The 18,414-nt window shown below is 45.5% G+C and overlaps 2 protein-coding genes across 2 annotated transcripts in view; both read right to left on the reverse strand.

Moving 5' to 3' along the window:
- Positions 1-7,475, reverse strand: part of timeout (circadian regulator timeout) — a 68,243-nt gene extending 60,768 nt beyond the window's left edge. Inside the window, exons 1-5 of the mRNA XM_033379184.1 lie at positions 7,259-7,475; positions 6,864-7,187; positions 3,763-4,020; positions 3,389-3,708; positions 1,307-1,492 (exon numbers count right to left, since the gene is read on the reverse strand). Of these exons, the coding sequence (XP_033235075.1) occupies positions 1,307-1,492; positions 3,389-3,708; positions 3,763-4,020; positions 6,864-7,187; positions 7,259-7,360 (1,190 nt within the window). The 5' untranslated portion in view covers positions 7,361-7,475. The remainder of the gene's footprint in view (positions 1-1,306; positions 1,493-3,388; positions 3,709-3,762; positions 4,021-6,863; positions 7,188-7,258) is intronic.
- Positions 7,476-9,511: 2,036 nt separating this feature from the next.
- Positions 9,512-10,167, reverse strand: LOC6897166 (uncharacterized). The gene is made up of 2 exons (XM_002137310.3): positions 10,063-10,167; positions 9,512-9,996 (listed from the first exon to the last, which is right to left on the reverse strand). The coding sequence occupies exons 1-2, from the start codon at positions 10,103-10,105 to the stop codon at positions 9,653-9,655; spliced, it is 387 nt and encodes a 128-aa protein (XP_002137346.3). The 5' UTR covers positions 10,106-10,167; the 3' UTR covers positions 9,512-9,652.
- Between the last annotated feature and the right edge of the window lie 8,247 nt (positions 10,168-18,414).

The raw sequence follows: 18,414 nt of genomic DNA on the forward strand, positions 1-18,414 counted from the left end.
TCAAATGATGGATGGCTTTTATGGCAGATTCACAGCTTTTCAAGCTTATTCCAAAGAGAGAACCAATTTTACATTTTCCTGTAACACGATTAAGAAAACTTTAAGAACTTTAAAACTTTTAAAGAAAACATTTAATAAAACCAAAAAATTAAACAAAAGGAACGTTCTCCGCCGCGGCAAAGGCCGTGGCTCTATTTTTATACGTAATTTATACAATAAATTTTAAAAGTCGTTTGAAATTGAAAAACGACGCATTGTTTTTTTGCAAAAAAAAATTTTATTAAACCGGTTGACCCGTTTGAGAGACTTTTATATAATTTATCAGATTTTATCTGTTTACATTTTTCTCTAGAATTTGTATTTACATCTGTCTCTTTTTTCTCAGCCGTTTTATCTGGCTCCTCAGCCAGAGGGCGCACACTGCACGAAGAAGAGTGTTCCCTCTAGCTATAGTAATAATCCTATCTGATCGCATTGATTCTATGATTCTGGTTTTTAATTTTTTCCTATATTCAAATTTGTGTTTATGCGGCTCAACAAATCGCGGCTATCTACGTCACCCTTGATTAAGATTTGCATTAAAGTCACACCAAGCATTTTTCTACGATTAACTAAGGATAGAAGGTTTCTTAAGAGCAATCTATTAGGGCAAGATCTCAATCTCACACTTGCATCCCATTTGAGTCCCAGTAAAAAGTTTTTCTCAGTCGAAATGACCAAGAAAAGTCACAATCCTTAAGTGAAGTAAACGCAAAGAAAGTTTTACTGTTACCATAAAACATAAACCAAGAAATATTCAAACCACTTTGACTTTTTCCCAATGGATTACGGGATCTTAAAGATACCCCTCTGATTTCAGCAATTTGGCTTTAGCTGACTGCGATTTTCAATTTCGGATCCAAACTGATTTGATAAAAAATGTTCAGAGGGCGAGTGCCCAAAGAAATAAGTTTTGCAGAAATTGTTTCATTTGAAGTGGGCTGCAAAGTAATTTGATTGAAAGCAGACAAGAGCTTCTCGGCCAAGATTTGCATAACTGCTGACTTGGCACCGAGTGGAAGTCGAAGTCGAGGTCAGCGTTTCACAGAAGCCACTGAAGCCACTGGGCGCAAAGCTCATTCATCAGCACCATCACCATGAGCAAATCACTTGGCAAGCACCACTTGAAACTTATAGGCAACAGGCAATTAATTTGAGCACTTTAGACAAGCGCAGCGCGTATCTCGGGAGGCCAGAAGCCAAAGCCAAAAGCCAAGGCCTGGCCTGCATTGACATTGGCAAATGTAAGTCACAGCCACACACTCACCTGACTAACTGCAATTGTAGACCACTCAAACGATTGAACTCCATGAAAAATCGTATGGCCCACAATAGATAGGAGTCATCGTGACTCGACGAGCCGGCATTGCGTTCCAGCACACGACGCACCTGCCTCACCAGTGTGTTGTAAGCGGACCGGAGCACCTCGGTGCAGTACTCGCGCAGGCACAGTCTGAAAATAAAAAATAAAAAAGCACAAAAATTGAATGAAAATACGAAAGTTAGCTGGATGGGAGATGGTGCGAGATGCAATGAAAAATGGTTATACCACAATAATATTGATTGAAAGCGAGCGTCCTCTATCAGGTTACGAGTGTATAACAAATGCGAACGCTGCAGCGGCATTTGGTAACGTTGATGCAATAAATTTCGCCAGGCCAATTTATCTGCGCAAAGCTGGCTAAGAGATGCAACCAACCAGGGCACCCAAGCACCCACAGTCCCATCCATCCGTGCAGAGAGCAATCTCTGCCAGCCGACCGACCGCAGGCAGAACACAAATCCAACGCATCGATGCCGACGCGGATTAATTTATGCCAATGGCAACGAAAGGAGGCGAAAGCAGCCGAAAGGAACAAACAAAAAATGGCAACCTCTTGCCGGGGCTTATTGCAACATGCACTTGTGGTGGGCTAACAAATTGTTGTACACCGCCTGGGCCACGGGGATCTAACACGCGACATTGATGAACTTTGGCCGCATACGTGCCCGGACGACTACTCCCAGTTGGGGAGTCGTCGCTGCTCTTTACCCGCCTTTGGATGGGACATTTGGAGATGTCTAATCACAGCCGCCGGCGACGACTCGGGCACATTTGTTCTGCTCTATCAATTTATGGGCGCCTAAAGATTTGGTCCACCAGCATCTTGGCCATAAACCAGGCCGAGTCAAGCCGGCCAGCAAGCAAAAGTCAGTGGGGTCTACTAACAAGCAAAACTGTTGCCAGAGGCCGGCAGGAAAATCGCAGCAGCAAATGGGAAAAACCTTTTGAGGATTTTACTCGAAAATTGCATGGCTCGCTGGGCAGAGAGATCCCAAAGACGATGCCGATGGCGCTGCAGAAAGCCGATGCCTTGCCAATGGCGCCGCCAAGTTGCCGTTCCTGCTGCTGCAGTTTTATCTTTGCAAAGGTTTTTATGCTTGCCACAAATTGAGAAAAACATGCACACGCCTCAGACGAAGTTCGAATGCTCTTGGACATTCGATAAGAGGTTGATTATTCCCGAATCTAGTCAGATGTTAAATACAATTTCATTTCAATTGAAATTTCAGTTATAAAAGTGGGATTCACCTAATAGAAAACTATACACATACTCGTAAAAAATCAGTCATGCACCAGACATGTCCGCAGTTGCCTTTTAATGCTTCCGATTTCCATAGGCATTCCTGCGTAGCAAGGGTATATGAGGAACAGAGAACGAAAAATAAAAACTTGGGACTGCGGCAAATGCATTTACTGTAACATTTGAAGCTGCACCGGAAAGTCAGCATCCTGGGCAGCGTCGGTGGGATATCCTTTAAGTAGTTTGTTGGTTAGCGGAGGAGCATAAAATAGCTGCACCAGGTGGCCATTAGGGGGAGCGGCGACAGAGGCGCCACCGCCTTGTAAACGGCCAAGATATTGTTTAGCCCGGGCCAGTCGCCCAGAACCAGAACGCCAGCCCAGCAGGGGACCCCAGCAGCCAATATCGTTTGTGCGATTCCATAAAATAACGTAAGTAACAGGCAGGGAATGGGCCGGCCGCCGACTGCCGACTGCGGCCAAAGGAAATGGCTTCATTTATTATTGAATATTATTTTATACGCTTGCTCACTCGCTCCGGCTCCAGCTACGGCTCCACTCACTCGCTGGGTTCGTTCTGCCAGCGTAAAATCGAAAATCAATGGCCGGGATAAGGATGGAACGGTATGGGATGGGATGGAGATGTGGATGTGGCCTGGCAGTCGGGCTATAACAATTCCGATGCTAATGGCCGCTACAGCCACACAATAGACACAGGCCAAAGTGCAGGAAGTGGCCGCAGACAAATGGATATGGCAGCCAGAGTGCCGCAGAGATATGCCTTACCTAACTGTAAATGCGCTCCTCCGGGTCACCTGCGCCTCCTCCTTGATGTGGCGATGCGAGCGCTTCTGCTGCTGCTTTTCGCGATCGAAGTCTATCGATGCGACGCGCTCCAGGGCCTGGTGGCAAATCACGTCGCGATCGGACACGGACTTCATGTTGCGGATGACGTAGGTGCCGCCAAAGCGCGAGTGCCTTCCCGTTGGCGGACGGGCCTGCCGCCGAGCCCGCTCGCGCCGTCGAGCGGCCAGCAGCTCCTGCTGATCCCGCTGCTTCTCGCTCAGACTGCGCTGCAGTGAAGCGTCGGCCAGGGACTCGGCACTCTGCAAGAGAATCGAATGTTAATCGAATGATAAGACTTTTAAGCCAATACCAACCTGCTCCCTGTAGAGCAAGCAGACGATCTCGAGGCCGTGCAGGTGGAACTGCTCCTCATCCGGCGAGGAGATGACGAAGAGCACCAGATCTAGCATTCCCGTTTGATGCAGCGCCCAAATGACCTGGTCGTGCAGGCTGGCGTCATTGTCCGCCCGACACTCGGCCTCCGGATTGGCCGGCACCTGCAGCACATTCCGCACCAGCACCAGGATACGTTCAATCAGCAAGTTCTGCTCCTCGCTGCGTATGGCAAATCCCTGGAATTCAGTCAAAACGGAAAGCATTAGAAGTCGATGTAATAAAATGTTGCACTAAGTCCCAGTGTAAAAATCTAAGCACCAAATCCCGCGAGTCAAGTTAAAATAATCAAATGAAATTAAATTAAATTAAATTGCAAATTTATGTAGCTCGACTGTGAAACGGAAGCCCCGACTCAAGGCAGGATTGCCCGGCCGCCCAAGCGATGGGACCACAACAAAGTCAAGTTGAAATCAATTTGAGCTGGGTGTGGGCGATAAGGGAATGCCACGGTGGGTATGGGAATGGAAATGCGAATGGGAATGGGAATAGGAATGGGTAGGGTGATGCGGATGTGGGTGGAGGAGGTGGAGGAGGAGGAGGAGAACCAGGCCATTACAGTTGCTGCTGTGAGCTTAAAAATAAATACAACTAATGCGGCTTTTGTGCCTACAAGCCAGCTGCGACTCCTACCCGGATACGGATACGGACACGAACACGGACACGGACACAGACACTCTACCCGGGCAAGGAAGGGCAGCAAGCAGCAAGGAGAGAGAGGCCCAAGACCCCGAGCCCCATCTCAAAGCTAAAGTTAATAATGACTTCCGTTTTTGGTTTCCCTACGCAACAGCAACAGCAACAGCAACAACAACGGAGCGTAGCGGAGGTGGCTCATTCAAAACTGAAAGCTCGAAAGTCCTCCTCCTCCTCCTTCACCACCGCCTTCTCTGGCCGGTCCACTTGGCTGCTCGCCGCGCATACATCAAAGCGTGTAAGTCGGCGCGACGCAAATAAAGAAGTAAAGCATAAAAAGTCAGCCAGCAACAACATCCATAGGGATAAGGAGGCGGGGACGAGGAGGGGCGGTGGCAGCCACACAGCCAGAGGCAGCAGCGGAAAAATCCTCGCACACATTCATTATCAACGACAACAAATAGACAGCATCCATATAGAAATTCGCCTGTATTTAACCTAACAAAAAAGCAGAAAAGCGAAAAACAGCAGAAATAAAAGGGAAAGAGGGAAATGCTCCCTAAAAAATGAAAATGCAGAGAAATCCTCGGGCTGGCAATGGCGATGGGAGCGCTGGAAACAAAGTCCCATGAAAATCCTTTGGAATTGCTCCCCGGAGTGTTATGAATGTCGATTCAATCGGCTTTAAATGAATTTATTTGTGTCGTTGCGCTAGACCGGGGTTTCGCTCCTCAGCGTTTTTCCATCTTTGAGGCTCAAGTTTTTATTGTTTCGGTTGCTAAGATACAGATACAGCGAGATAACTCCTCACCCTGCTGCATTCTCTTTGGTTGGGTAGAAACTAGTTTGAAACAACTTTATATTCAAAGCTAATTTTCAATATCAACTTTATGGCAATCAACCCTAAGCTCCTCCACCAATTGCCCACAAAAATCCAGAGATTATCTTTATATTATGAATTTCCAAGGAGCCTGCCTCAAGCGGATTGTAGGCCTCCCCGACCATCATGTAGTACTTCGGTGGCTGTGACCAAATTCTGTACTACCAAGATCGATATACTACAAGTTTAGGAGTACATATTCTGTTGTTATTTTTATTCAAGGTTGAGTAAGATTTGACTACTAAGCCTACCATAGTCCTACTTTAAACACAGGCCACAAAAGTCCCACATCTTGTGCCATTGTACAATCTTCACAATCCTAGAAGCTCCTACATCTACTAGAGTAATCAGCGAGGGTATGTATGTAAAGTCGCGGTCTACGAACCTTCCCTGTGGTTCGCTTTTTGCATGTTTTTTTCATGTACAAACTAACAAATGAAAGCATTTGTGCGGTAGAGACACACCCACACAGATTGGCCATCATTGTTGTGGTGATTTTGCTTTTCTTTTGCGGTTTCGACTAGACATAGACCCACGAATCGAATTAGATTCGGTTTTACACATTTTTTTGCAACGCTGATGACTGGGCCTATGATGGAATGGTGTTTTGTTGGGCAGCTGTGGAGTGTTTGATTCGAAGGTGCCTTAGCACCACCCCCAACGCCCCCACGCACACTTGTCGCGGGTGTTTATTTAATATACTTGTTGCGAATTTTGTTGATTTGATTTGGGGGACATTTTCAAATTAAACTTCATCTTTGGATGTGCTGGGGCCACAGAGTAAGATGCCCACTTTAAGGATTCAACTTTGTTAAGGCGAAAAAAGGAATGAAGGATAGCTAAAACCGAGCAGACAGATATGAAGTTCAAACTAGTTATGGACCCCACAAAAGAGACAGACGAGCACAATCAAAAAGCCAGAGCGGACCAAAACAAAACTAAAACGGGTAAAAGGGAAAAGCATTTTCCCCCCAAACTTGACTGCTAGCATCTGCAAGAGCCATTAAAAGTTTTGCGTACCCGCTTGGCCATTAATGTAAAGATTATAGAGATTACAGAAATAGTTTCGCAAATGCCCAAACGATAATTGCGCGGCTTTGCCACAGGAGCCCATTTACACAGACTAATTAACGAAATCTCGGCACGGAGGAAATTGGACATCTATTCACAAACTTGTTTAGCATCGTATGTACGTCTGGAGTAAATCTGGTAGAACATTAATCAAGAATTTTGAATTCAAAGACCGCGTAATGCCTTTTAAATGTCTCAAGCTTCGTCTTGAACGCCTCTTGCTGTGGCAAACAGAAACACCATGAGGAAGGGAGTCTTGGCCGCCTGGGGCAGACTTTACAGCCTCGAAATGTACTCAGTGTCGTGCAGTACTTTCTGCCTTGATGAGACCGCCTTGCACATGCATCTCAAGGATTGCTGTCGCTGCTATCGCTTTCTTCCCTTCTATTAATTGCTGTTCAATTGGCTTTACTGTATGACACTTGTAATACTCACTATTTCCAGGGCCTGCTTAAGCTTATCAAACAAAGCCGTCCAGATTTTGTCCTTGGCAAACGCTGCCTTGTAGCCCTGTAGGATGTCGATCAACTCCATGAACACCTTGCGTCCGTGATTGTCGCTGGGGGGTCCCTCGCGATACAGTAGCAGCGTGGGGTTGGTCAAAATGACCAGCAGGCGGATCAACAGGTCCGACAGCTCCTCGTGGTGAACATAGTCGGGCAGCATGTAGACCAAATCCGTTTGCAGCACCTTGGCGCGTCCCAGGTGGCGGCGGTACTCATGGTTGTCTAGATCGCGTCTCAGGATCCAAATCAAATGCTAAGACGGTTCAATGAAAATAAAATATACACAAACTGATCTTCAGGAGCTCTGTTGTTTGTTGTTGTTACCTTCAGACCCTCTGCTGCATCTGGTTCGGCCTGGTAGCGTTGTCCATCGCTGTAGCCAAGCGCCGCGCATGTGGCGTCAATGTCCGCCAGCAACACAGACATTACAAAAACCGAAAAACACAAACGTTAAAACAATTTATTAACGAAATCAACAAAAATCAATTTGCAAAAAAGCGCGCGAATATACAGCTGCTCGTACCAGTGTGACCGCGGATTGATCGTTAAAATATACCGTCCTCAGAAATATACCAAAAGATACCGTAAATATACTGACGAACTCAAGTTCTACTATACATATTCATCGTTTTTGATATTCCGTCGAATATTACGAGCTATATAGAATATTTAGATATGACCACATAGTTTTATACGTTTGATGAACCTATTTTCTAATTGACTGGCCTATTATAAGTACTTGCATACATTTTATTTTGACTAAAACACGGTCTACAAATTAATGTTGCGAGCAACACTGCGGATGGAATCGTACTGATCTGCAAACACGACAGATGGAGCTATTACACTCACACGCACTCTATTGCCTTGATCTGGAACTAAGAGCTTCCCGCTTGAAATCTTAGAAATAAAGAATAACTTAAAGAACAGAAAAACTTAGCATTTTACACAATAGAGAGACAGCTATAGCTTGGCTGGTAGTCACACACTTCATTCTGGTCATATTATTGATCCGATCGTTTACTGAAACAAGTATATTTCAAATTGTTGGAGTCGGAAAACCTTTAGATGTCATAAGGTCCTTGATTCGATCTCGTGAGTGTGGTCTAATGACCATATCTACCAGATTGTCGAATTGTCTGGATCAGATCAGATGAATATTATACTCTGAAGGAGCAACGCATTCCCTTTTGGCGGAGTGAGCCCTACTGACTTAGTATCCAGTATGTATAGAGAGTCGCTGCCCTAGCTGCTACTCACAACGTTCGTGCCCGTTTGCTTAAGTCTAAGAATGAATTGTCAGGTGTCAAAATGGAGGCATTTAGATGGGGGATTTCCGCCTACAAGATCTTTCCGGGCACCTCCAATACCACCTCCATGGATGTGTACAATGGATATTTCACATTTATGAAATGATTATGCCGACTTTGAGCTGCCTCTCCTTCTTCTTAAAAGATTGTTCTGTTTGAGCTACGCATCAAAACGGAGACAGACAGAGTACATAAGTGTGTACGTACTCGTATGTGTGTTAAATAACGTTTGCTCTCCCATTCTTGCTCCTCAAAGCAAGCAATCCTGATGGAAAATGTTCATATAACCGAACGAGTAATGGCCAATGCATTGAACACTCGTATGCCTTACATACACTCACTCGATTCCATTTAAAATCGATTTAAATCGAAATTATTTGCTTGCATAAGTCACCCAAAACCCACACCATCCTTGAAGAAACAAAATGCAAAGTCCCAATGGTGTGTTGGTATTGTCACCTTGTGGCAAATTTAAATCCGTTTACCGTTCACCATTTTCATCAGTCAGTGGAGCAGGAAATTGCTGAAGCCCGTCCATGTGAATTATGCAAATAGCCTGGTCAAGATGCAGTGCATCTGCATCCGCACTAATCATCCAGACACATTAAAAACCAAAGAAAGGAGGAGGGGCGAAATTAAAAGCAAACATCGAGGCCGCCCCAGTTATTTACTTACGATATGAGCAAATACGTGGGGCAAACTTTTGCCACCAGTTCCGGGCCCGGAAGAAGACCAGCAGGGAGCAGAGAGCAGGACTTTGCCACCTGCTCAACTCTCCGTCAAGGACCTCGCCTGGCAGCACTAAACTTGCTCCCTTGCCGCCCATGCTCAAGCCCATGCCCATGCCCAAGTCCATGCCCACGTCCTAGTCAAGTCCCTCAACTGAAGAAGTTGAATTTAATTAACTAAGTAAATGCCCAGACACGAGCCCGGGCTGCATATTTATCAACGTTCTCGGCTCCGACTTATGCTCAGCCCGATGACGATGATGATGATGATGATGCTAATGCTGATGATGAACAACTACTCCTAACTACAACAACATGCTGACCAAATAAGCAAAGCATGTCAAAAGTGCCCAAGAAGCCCAAACGTCGCCAGCTCCGGGCTCCCGGGGGCGACAAGAGGGAGAGCCACTGACTACGACTGAAGGAAGCACACTATGCAAACCTGATTATAATGTGTCAAATACATTATGTGCTGTCAGGCTTTTAGGCACAAAAAGAGTCGTCCGTCCGCTTTGGGGTCACTGAATGAATATCACAACTTTTGAGGAAACTTTAGCCAGACAAAGTTAATTATAATTTTGTGCCTCAGTTAAGATGTACGTGGGCCCAGGGCCAGGGCCCAATTAAACGCATAGCCACAGTGCACACAATCGATTGGGTTGAATCGGCTTTCCAATGGTCTAATGGACTGGATCGGGATCGGTATAGTTTCGTTGATTCTTCACGAAAATTCCATTGAGTACGAAATCCCAGGGATACTCGGCGCGATGCTCCCAGTTCTCGGGAATCGCTGGATGCTTCTGATACACCCAGAAGCAACAGTAGTTATCCACCATTTCCCCATTAAATGTAGCATTCTCTTGATCGATTGACAAAGTGTTTCGAGTCCGTCCTTCAGTTCTCTGCAACCTTATAGGTCCCGGTAAGTATTGACGTACCGTCGTTATTTCCTGTGCTATCTCAAAGCCACTGTAGCCCCCCGTCGAGCCAGGGATGTGAACCAACTGCCAGAGGAGCAGTGGAACTATAGAATGGATAGTTTTCAGAGAGAGGGTAGTATCAGAGGAGGACAAATAGCATCTTTACTCACCCACGAATATCAGCTTTCGATCCATAGTGACAGACTGCCACATGCTGAACTAGGGGTTTAAAAAAGGCAACCAAATAAGCGTGACATTAAGATTAGTTCCTTTGACACAACCCATAAACAAGTATATAAATTTGCATTCGTAAACCCAACAAAAAAGATGCTTTAATACCATGCATAATGGGGGAATGTCCATCTACCTGTCCGCCGCTTTAGTTGGCACGAATCGGCTATACAAAATTATCTCAAGACCATGTGGTATGGCTTATTCAAATTAAGGTTTACTAAAACGCAAAGCTCTGATGGAGCAGCAGTTCCACGATCGGAGGTGCCATCTGCTGCTGCTCGTTAGTGGCTCCAATTTAGTCCTTAGTAAGCCATTGTAAGTGCTCGGCCGGGCTCAGCAAACATACAAAGTCCGACCAGTCTCCCCCAGTATGGGACAACAGAACACAGATGCCTAACTGGAGCCGAAAGGCAACTAAAAGTGCAGCGAAATAACAGCATCTGACAGATGTCAGCTGCCATGTTGACTTTGCAGCTTGTGGCCGCCATTTTGCCAACATTTGGGCCACGAACCCGGACCAGGACCAGGACGGCCCGGGCAGGACGGTCGCTTCCTGCCAGGTGGCGTCCTCGCCGAATTCAATTGTTTGCAGAGCCTTCATCTTGCATTCTGATTGCGTGGCTTAATTGCATAGCAGCCGCGAACTGGGCCAGATTTGGTTTTGTGTTTACCCAAAGGTGTGCAGCGCGAAAGTGAAAGCTGAGTGCACTTCTATGGAGCCATAGCCAGCATAAAACGGAATTAGTGGCAGGCCAGGGCTGCCCCAGCCCCAGCCCCAGCCCCACTCTTGCTCGAAGTACAACCAAATGTGACCCGCACTCTTAGTGTGGCTTCCCTTTCAAGCCCAGCACAGGACAAACCGGCAAAAGAAACCAGAACAAAGCGGGGAAAACAATTTGAAAACAAATAAGACTCACACCTGAGACCTCTCCCAGAGACCGCTCCCCGGGCTGTGGCCCGCAATGGTTCTGGTCAGCTGGTTTGGGTCTCACAGCGGTTGGCGCTGCCTCGTTGCCCCGGGCGAAAATGAATTGTTGTAAATCAATTTGTACCAGCCCCCAACAACAACAATACACCAATTACATGGGCATTTTTCAATCTGAATGGTGGAAAAAAGGCGAGCACTTCTCAGACTACACAACTCTCTGATGGCCTACGGTTTGTTCCCCAAAAATATAGAAACAAAAGAACCCGTAATAGGGAATACAAAAAAAAAGAAGAAAGATTTTCTATAATGGTTTAGCATTGTTTTTTGGGCAGTACAATCTGATGTTGCCTACAATTGGAGTTGTTGGACTAAACTGAAATCAAATAAATCAGATATACTGCGAGATTCGAGTGAATAAATATCATACTAATTGTGTTCATCGATCCATCAATTAACTATATTTAGTAAATATTTTTCACTAATTCGCCCAAAGGTTTTTTAATCACATTCAAACAATGTCATTCATTCAAATTCAGAGTTAAATTAGAGCCTCCATGACTACAAGCATGATAGATTGTTGTGAATAAATAAATAAAAACTCAACCCCCTATGCGCACAGCAAATGTTTCATCTTCATAAACTTTCGGATTCGGCCAAGGGGCTAGTTGCTGCCAATAAATAAGTGGCCCCAATAAATAAACCCTGGCCTTTTCCGCATTTGTTTCGGGTTTGAATTGCACAGTAATCCCCGGATAGAACAGGCATATAACTCCTGATTTTCTCTTGACAACCAATATACCTTTCCGGCAAGTGCAGGGCAATAGTCATCGTTGCAGCCACCACCAAGGAGTGTCGCAAGATGAAAGCGAAAGCCCGGCCAGGAGAACCTTCTCGTCTAGCAATGCCCCATTCCGGTTGGAAACAAATCAAAGGGAAATTGTAAACGACAAGTTAATCTCACTTGAAGTATAACCGGAAGCCATTTTATGACCCAATGGACAACGGGGGGGAGATCCCCTAGCATACATGTACTTTCACAGATGCCACGGACAGAGATGTTGGGCTGCATTCTCGTCCCGGAACGGGGCACATTTGCACAAAGTAGAACTTAAATAAAACAATTTATTCTGCACATTTTGCTGGCTACTGCAAAATGAATTAAAGTTCAATAAAATGCGGAAAAAGCAACAGCGCACAAAAAAAGCAAAGCGAAAAAGGAAAAGTTTTCTTTTCCTTGGTTGCGGCCTGTAAGCGTCTTTATCTGCGTTCGGCCTTTGTTTCTTGGGATTTCCTTTTGTTGTTGGCAAAGTTGTTTCTGTTGCTGTTGCTGTTGCTGGGGCAGCGTTTTCCATGATGTTTGCACATTCGCTCCTTGTTGCCCCCGGCCCTGCCACTGCCGACAGATTTTGAGTTACAAAGCCAAAATCTCAGCAATCTGAAGCCGGAGCCAGAGGAACAGCAACGAAAAACTGAAATACCTTTTGCATGCTTCATTGGCGTTGCCTTTCTGCTGAGTGAACATCAAATGGGATTTGTCTGCCGGGGCCACCGCCGGACATATGTGTGTGTGTGTTGCTCTTTGTGCGGCTGTGTGGGTTCATTCGTGTTGCGTAACAGTTCAATGGTGTGTTAAGCACACCCCACACCCAACCCCCCAACCCCCCAGCGGCCCCGATGGATGTGGTGCGATAGGATGGATGCTGCCTGTTTATGTGCCAACAGACATCGAATAACCTGGACCATAAAAATAACCCAACGCCTGGTCGAGGTGTCGGCTTAGTCCTGCTGCCTGTGTGAAAATGTGCGACGAACTCTCCGACCCCACAGTGCTGCAGTTGAAGGCTGCACTTAGGCAAATTAAACCCATCAATGAGATGATTGTTAACCACAGCCACAAAACCAGCTTAAAAATCAAACATTTGGCTCGTGTCGTGGCCCCTATCAAACAGGGACCAACAAAGGCGCCTTTGAGACGCGACTCCGAACACCAGCCACAGGAAACCAACACAAAGAAGGCCAATATCCCGCACTGATTACACCAAACAGAAACACATCTCAAAGCAAATCGAAGAGGAAAAAAAAACTAATGGATTCCACATAAAAACTGATCCCACATGTGAAATACATTTTTTGTGTTTAAAGTAGGTCATCCACTAAATGTAATCGTATGTATCCAAGAGATACCTATGTATTAACTCTTTTCGTAATTATAAAACACTTTCCAAAAAGATTTTAATCATTGCTATCAGAAAAAAACACGAATGAAATGTTACACATGTTTTTTGCCCATTACCATGAGAAGAGAAAACAAATGTATGCTATTTATTTATATATATTTATGCACCCCACAAGTTCCATTGAAAGCTACAGCTAAACCATAAAAAATATCGGATTGTCTTAGATCTGGCACTCCTTAAATCTTCAACTGAAAAATCGGGTAATAAAATTCTTCTATTTGCTTGAATGATATGGGCTGGGATGTGGGAAAGTGTGTATGTTTTAATCGCCTTTTGCCCATCCCCGACTTACCCCAAGAAAAACCCCTCCCCCATTGCTCGTGTGTGCGTGTGTGTGTGTGGCTTTGTGTACACTTCGTTTTTCCCTGCCATTTATTTGTTTTTTATGTTTTTTGAGCGTCTGCCTCACGCATAACTCAAAGTGCTTGAGCTTGAGTTGAGCCTTCGATGCCGTGCAGATAATGATGCTAAAAGTGTCGCTCTGGATGGAAGGAAGGATGGGAGCACCGGCTGTTGGCAGGGATATGGGGGCGGTTACAGATTCCAGGTAAACCAATGCCTCACATATGAGTGAGGCAGAAATAACATATCGAAAAATGAATTTCATTGAGTGCGGCAGGAAGGGGAAGGAACTCCGAGCCAGAGGAGGGGGCCTGGGGAAAGTGAGAGTCAGCGGAATCTGCTTCAATAGCTTTGTTCGGGAATCAAGCGGGCTCTGGGAGGGGTAGTGGTAGAGCTAGAGCCCTGCCAAAGTCATAAAATCGCGAGGGAAGCAACAAAACATAAACAAGAACAGCGTCGGGATGGAGCAGTGGGAGCTTCGGGGATACCAGGATACAAGGAGACGAGGAGACAAGGAAGATGCCAGCGGCAGCTATAATGATGTAAAATATATCGCCGAGATTTAGCCGACTTGAGCCTTCTCCCCCCAGTCCAGACCAGGTCTGTGCGTGTGCTGATAAAGCCAAAAATAAAACGAGAGGAAAAATAAAATCACCAAATGGGAAAAGTGTTGAGAGCACTTCAAAGTCACAAACAAATGCATAAAATATCGTATAGCAGGAGGAAGAGACGGAGTCCGGGAGACCAAGAGCGCGTTCAATATTATTCAATTTGTCCTAATAGCCGCGCTTAAGTTTCCCCAGCACACATGGCGTATGCGCAACGTTTAGCGGGAACAGCTCAGCAGGATTTGAGACCTCGCCTTCGACTTGGGGGCCGCACTTAATGGCCAGCGATGATGCCGACGCGAAGTATATTGATGATGTTGCTGCCGCTCCACAAATCTGTCTCCGAGCATTTGAACCTCAATGATGCGCAATTTTATGCATAAGACTTTTACATAAATTGTGCCAGCACGAAAGGATATGCCAGCCAGCCAGGCAGGACTCAGCTCGTCTTGCTTTGCCTTTTCCTTTTCCTTTCCTTGATTTGGCTTTTAAGTCACTTTGGAAGAGCGAACGAGTGCGTAAAAACGTTAATACGCCTTTGATATCCGCTGTTTCTGCTCTTTTATTCGCATTTATGAGATTTATTGATACAGTTTAGCAAAAAGCCAAGCCAAGCCTCAGGAAAATACTTTCCTTTTATGCAGATCAATGCGAATTTATTGAAATTGTTGAATATTTTTAACTTTATGCCTCATAAATCCGCTGGGATTTGCGATATAAATCAAATTTCATGCAACAATTCAGCAAAATAAATTTATTTTAGTGGCAATGACCTTGGAATTACATCGAATTGGCAAGAGCCTCGACTATAATCTTGCCACCAGTCAGATTTTGTTACCTTTGCAAACACGTAAGTCGAAAGTGCATCCATCAAAGAGACATATATTTCCTTCAGATACATCAATATTCAAATGCCTGATAGCCTTTCTTAGTACGCGAATTCTTTGTCACTTATTCGAAAATCTTACTACCAGTACCTGGCAGATTGATAACATAAAAAAGACCTTTCAAATCTGTTTTCCTCCTCCTCTTTCTGGCCAGAAGATTCTTAATTCTTCAATGAGTTCATTTATTATGTTATTATGATTCGAAAAAGTATATAATACCTTTAAATATATTTGTATTATATAGAAACAATCTCGCAAACAAGTATCCATCAGGACCGCAGAGCATTGAGCGCTAATTGTATAATTTTATTAATACAAGTCTCTAATTATATATCGTATATAAAGACATCAGAACTTTGGATCGCTTTACTATTTTCTTTTGCCATGAGATTTGTGTGGCATGAAGCCATCCAGAATAAACTTTCAATTATCAAACCCATAACTCCAAACTTTCTAACCCACAATCCAGGACTTTGGCAGGGCTATAATTTAACCAACCCGCAATTTGTTCGATTTCGATTTCAGCAGTTCCAATTACCATAGAAGATAGAAACAGTTCGGGGAGAAAAGGAAATTTATTAAGTGATAAATTTCGGGGCATTGGGGAAAATGTCACAGAAGGTCAATTGAAAAGCGAAAGTTCGGGGAAAGGTTGGTTAAGCGCCTTTTTGGCACCCACACACACACACACACACATCTAGCACACATAGAGACAGACACTCACACGCCCAATCAGAGGTCCGTCCGGAGAAGCATCAAGGCGAGGAAACGTCCGTCGATTTGTCCGCCCTCCTCCGCTCCAGCTCGTCTCGGTCCGGCCCAAACGAAAAAGGCGCACAAAACAAAAGCCGCTCAGAACAAATTACCAGAGTCGTCTTTTCTATGGCTTTGCCTTTCTTGCCTTCGCCTTTGCCTTTGCCTTTGCCTTGGCCCGTCTTTTCTTTCGTTCTGCAACTTTTCTGTTTCAACTGTTTGCCAATTGCACTTTTCAACTGGCCTCATTCGGGTTTTGAACATGGCCAACGGCCAACGGGCCTCGGGCAGCTCCCAGCTCCCAAACTCTTTAATGGGGCCGTTAGTATGTTGGGTTGGCCCCTGCCCCCTGCTCCCTGCTCCCTGGTCCCTGGGGGAAAATGTGTGTACAGCTGCGTTCACTGAACTGAAGCTGAAGGGCATCGAGAATGGCGTCTTCTTCCTGGCCAAAATTGCGAACTAGACAATTTCGGGCTGCCAACTATTCGCCCATTTAAACATTTATGTAATAGGCTTGAATGTTCCATTTGCCAGCCGCAAAAACTGCACAACTGCCACAACTGTGTGCCACAATGAAATTCTAGACTCGTATCCGGTAGCAGGACACACACCTTTCGGCACTGGCCCACACCTGCTCCGGTTCAGGATCTGGGCCGCCGCAGAAGCTCCTGGCTGCACCTGCAACACACACGCATTACAAATTTAAAACAGTTACACAATTTCCCTCGCACAACCGCAATGAGTCTTAAGCAGGTAATCTCCCAGAATACAACCTCGTCCTTGGCTAGAGATGCGCCAGCTGGAACACATAAAGAAAGATTTGAGACAATGGATCTACGAGTGAAAAATATAATATAAAAGCCTAAGATTAAGAATTGTGTGATTGCTATAATATTTGAAGACCAATCTGCACTGAGTTCATGGTCAACAAAACTTCAAAGAGTGCCTTTAGAAGGAACATATTCTATTCAACCTTACTTCTTCTTCCGAATCTGAAAAGCAGTCTTCTCGTAACCCGTAGCTTTCTTTCTTGAAGATGAGCTCATGGAACTCCACCTGGCATCTCTAAAAGAGCTCGCTTGACATTTAATTTCCAGTGTGGCACTAGCCCTGGTACTGGCACTGGCACTGGCACTGGCACACTCTTTTGCGTTTGCATTAATTTGAAATGCAAGTGGAGCCCGAGTCGGATCGAGTTCTGCCTGACCAGAGGCCAGAACAGACCAGAACCGACCAGCACAGAGGCGTACTGTCTTGGCCAGCTGGCACGTAAGCTCGTTACGAATTTTAAATTGAAATACTTTGCTGTTCCGGACTGGCACTTGCGTTTTTAAGCCCGAAATTAGGTTTGCATTCCGAAATGTTTTCAATGTTCTTCAAAATGGCGCAACTTTCATTATTAAAGTGCATTTCGACTGCTGTCCGGCGCTGCCGCAAGGCCAAAAGCCACAGAGGGCTAGTCCAACATGGCAGCTTTGGGGCATTGGGGCAGGACCAGGAACATGAGCAGGAGTGGGAACGGGATGTGGGAGCGGGAGGAGAAGCGCGTGCAAAAAGACCACCAGAACTTCTGGGATGCAACTCCCACGTTTATTTTTTTGCGATTTTGCTTTTGTTCATGTTTAATATGACTTCTTTGCCTTTGGACCTTCCCAACTCTTCCCTCCCTGTCTCTATCTCCCTCTCTGTCTGTATCCCCATCTCTGTCTCTTTTTGGGCCAAGTTGAGTCGACATCGACCCGTTGCAGGGCGAGGCGGGCCAGGAGAAGCGGAGTCTGTGTGCGTGCTTCAGCCAGAAAGTTGCGGTTTGCTTGCACTTAAATTATTGCATCTAGGAGGAGAGGAGTCCTTGAGCAGCATGGCAAAAGGAAAAGCATCGGCTCCAACCTCAACCCCAACCCCAACCCCACCCTGACTCTGTCTCCGACTCTTGGATATACGTATGTATTCCTGGATCTTTTTTCGGGGGCATGGCCCGATGGCAATTAAATAATTTGCGGTCTATGTGCAGGCGAGGCGTAAAACTTTCCAAATGCTTCAAGAAATAAATTAGCAAAGGGCCCGGCATTGCAACACAAAGTGCAAATACCTCTTCCCCCAGGAGTACGAGTATTTGTGGCAATTGAAAAACGACAATTAGCCCGGCCTAAGGGTCCGGTCAGGGCGGGCTTATCTGCAGATAGCACATCTCTGAAAAAGCCTACTTGGCCGGCACACAAATGGCAGGCAATAAATCAATGGCACTCACTCACACACAACTCACACACGGGGGGGAAACGACCCCGGCACTACTCGACACTATCCCTGGCCAACAACAAAAGTTTGGCCTAAAGGGTTACTTACATGTTTGTGTTGTGCTGCACCAGAACTGGCTTTTCCAATAAGCAAGCCAAATGAATAATGGGCGGGGCAGCAGCTGAGGCGGACACGAGGGTTCGATTAGCTTTCATTAGCTATGAGTGCAGCAAGTCGAGGCGATAGAAGTTGCCATGAATCGTTTAAAGTAAATCAAAACAGGGAAAAGCCCATAGTT

This window comes from Drosophila pseudoobscura, chromosome 2 (genome assembly GCF_009870125.1).
Source record: "Drosophila pseudoobscura strain MV-25-SWS-2005 chromosome 2, UCI_Dpse_MV25, whole genome shotgun sequence".
In the NCBI taxonomy this organism is placed as follows: domain Eukaryota; kingdom Metazoa; phylum Arthropoda; class Insecta; order Diptera; family Drosophilidae; genus Drosophila; species Drosophila pseudoobscura.

Excerpts from the sequence above, each read along its gene's own strand:
- LOC6897166 (XM_002137310.3), bottom strand. The coding sequence starts at position 10,105 with ATGTGGCAGTCTGTCACTATGGATCGAAAGCTGATATTCGTGG. Across the intron at positions 9,997-10,062 it reads TCGAAAGCTGATATTCGTGG|TTCCACTGCTCCTCTGGCAG; the intron begins GTGAGTAAAGAT and ends TCCATTCTATAG.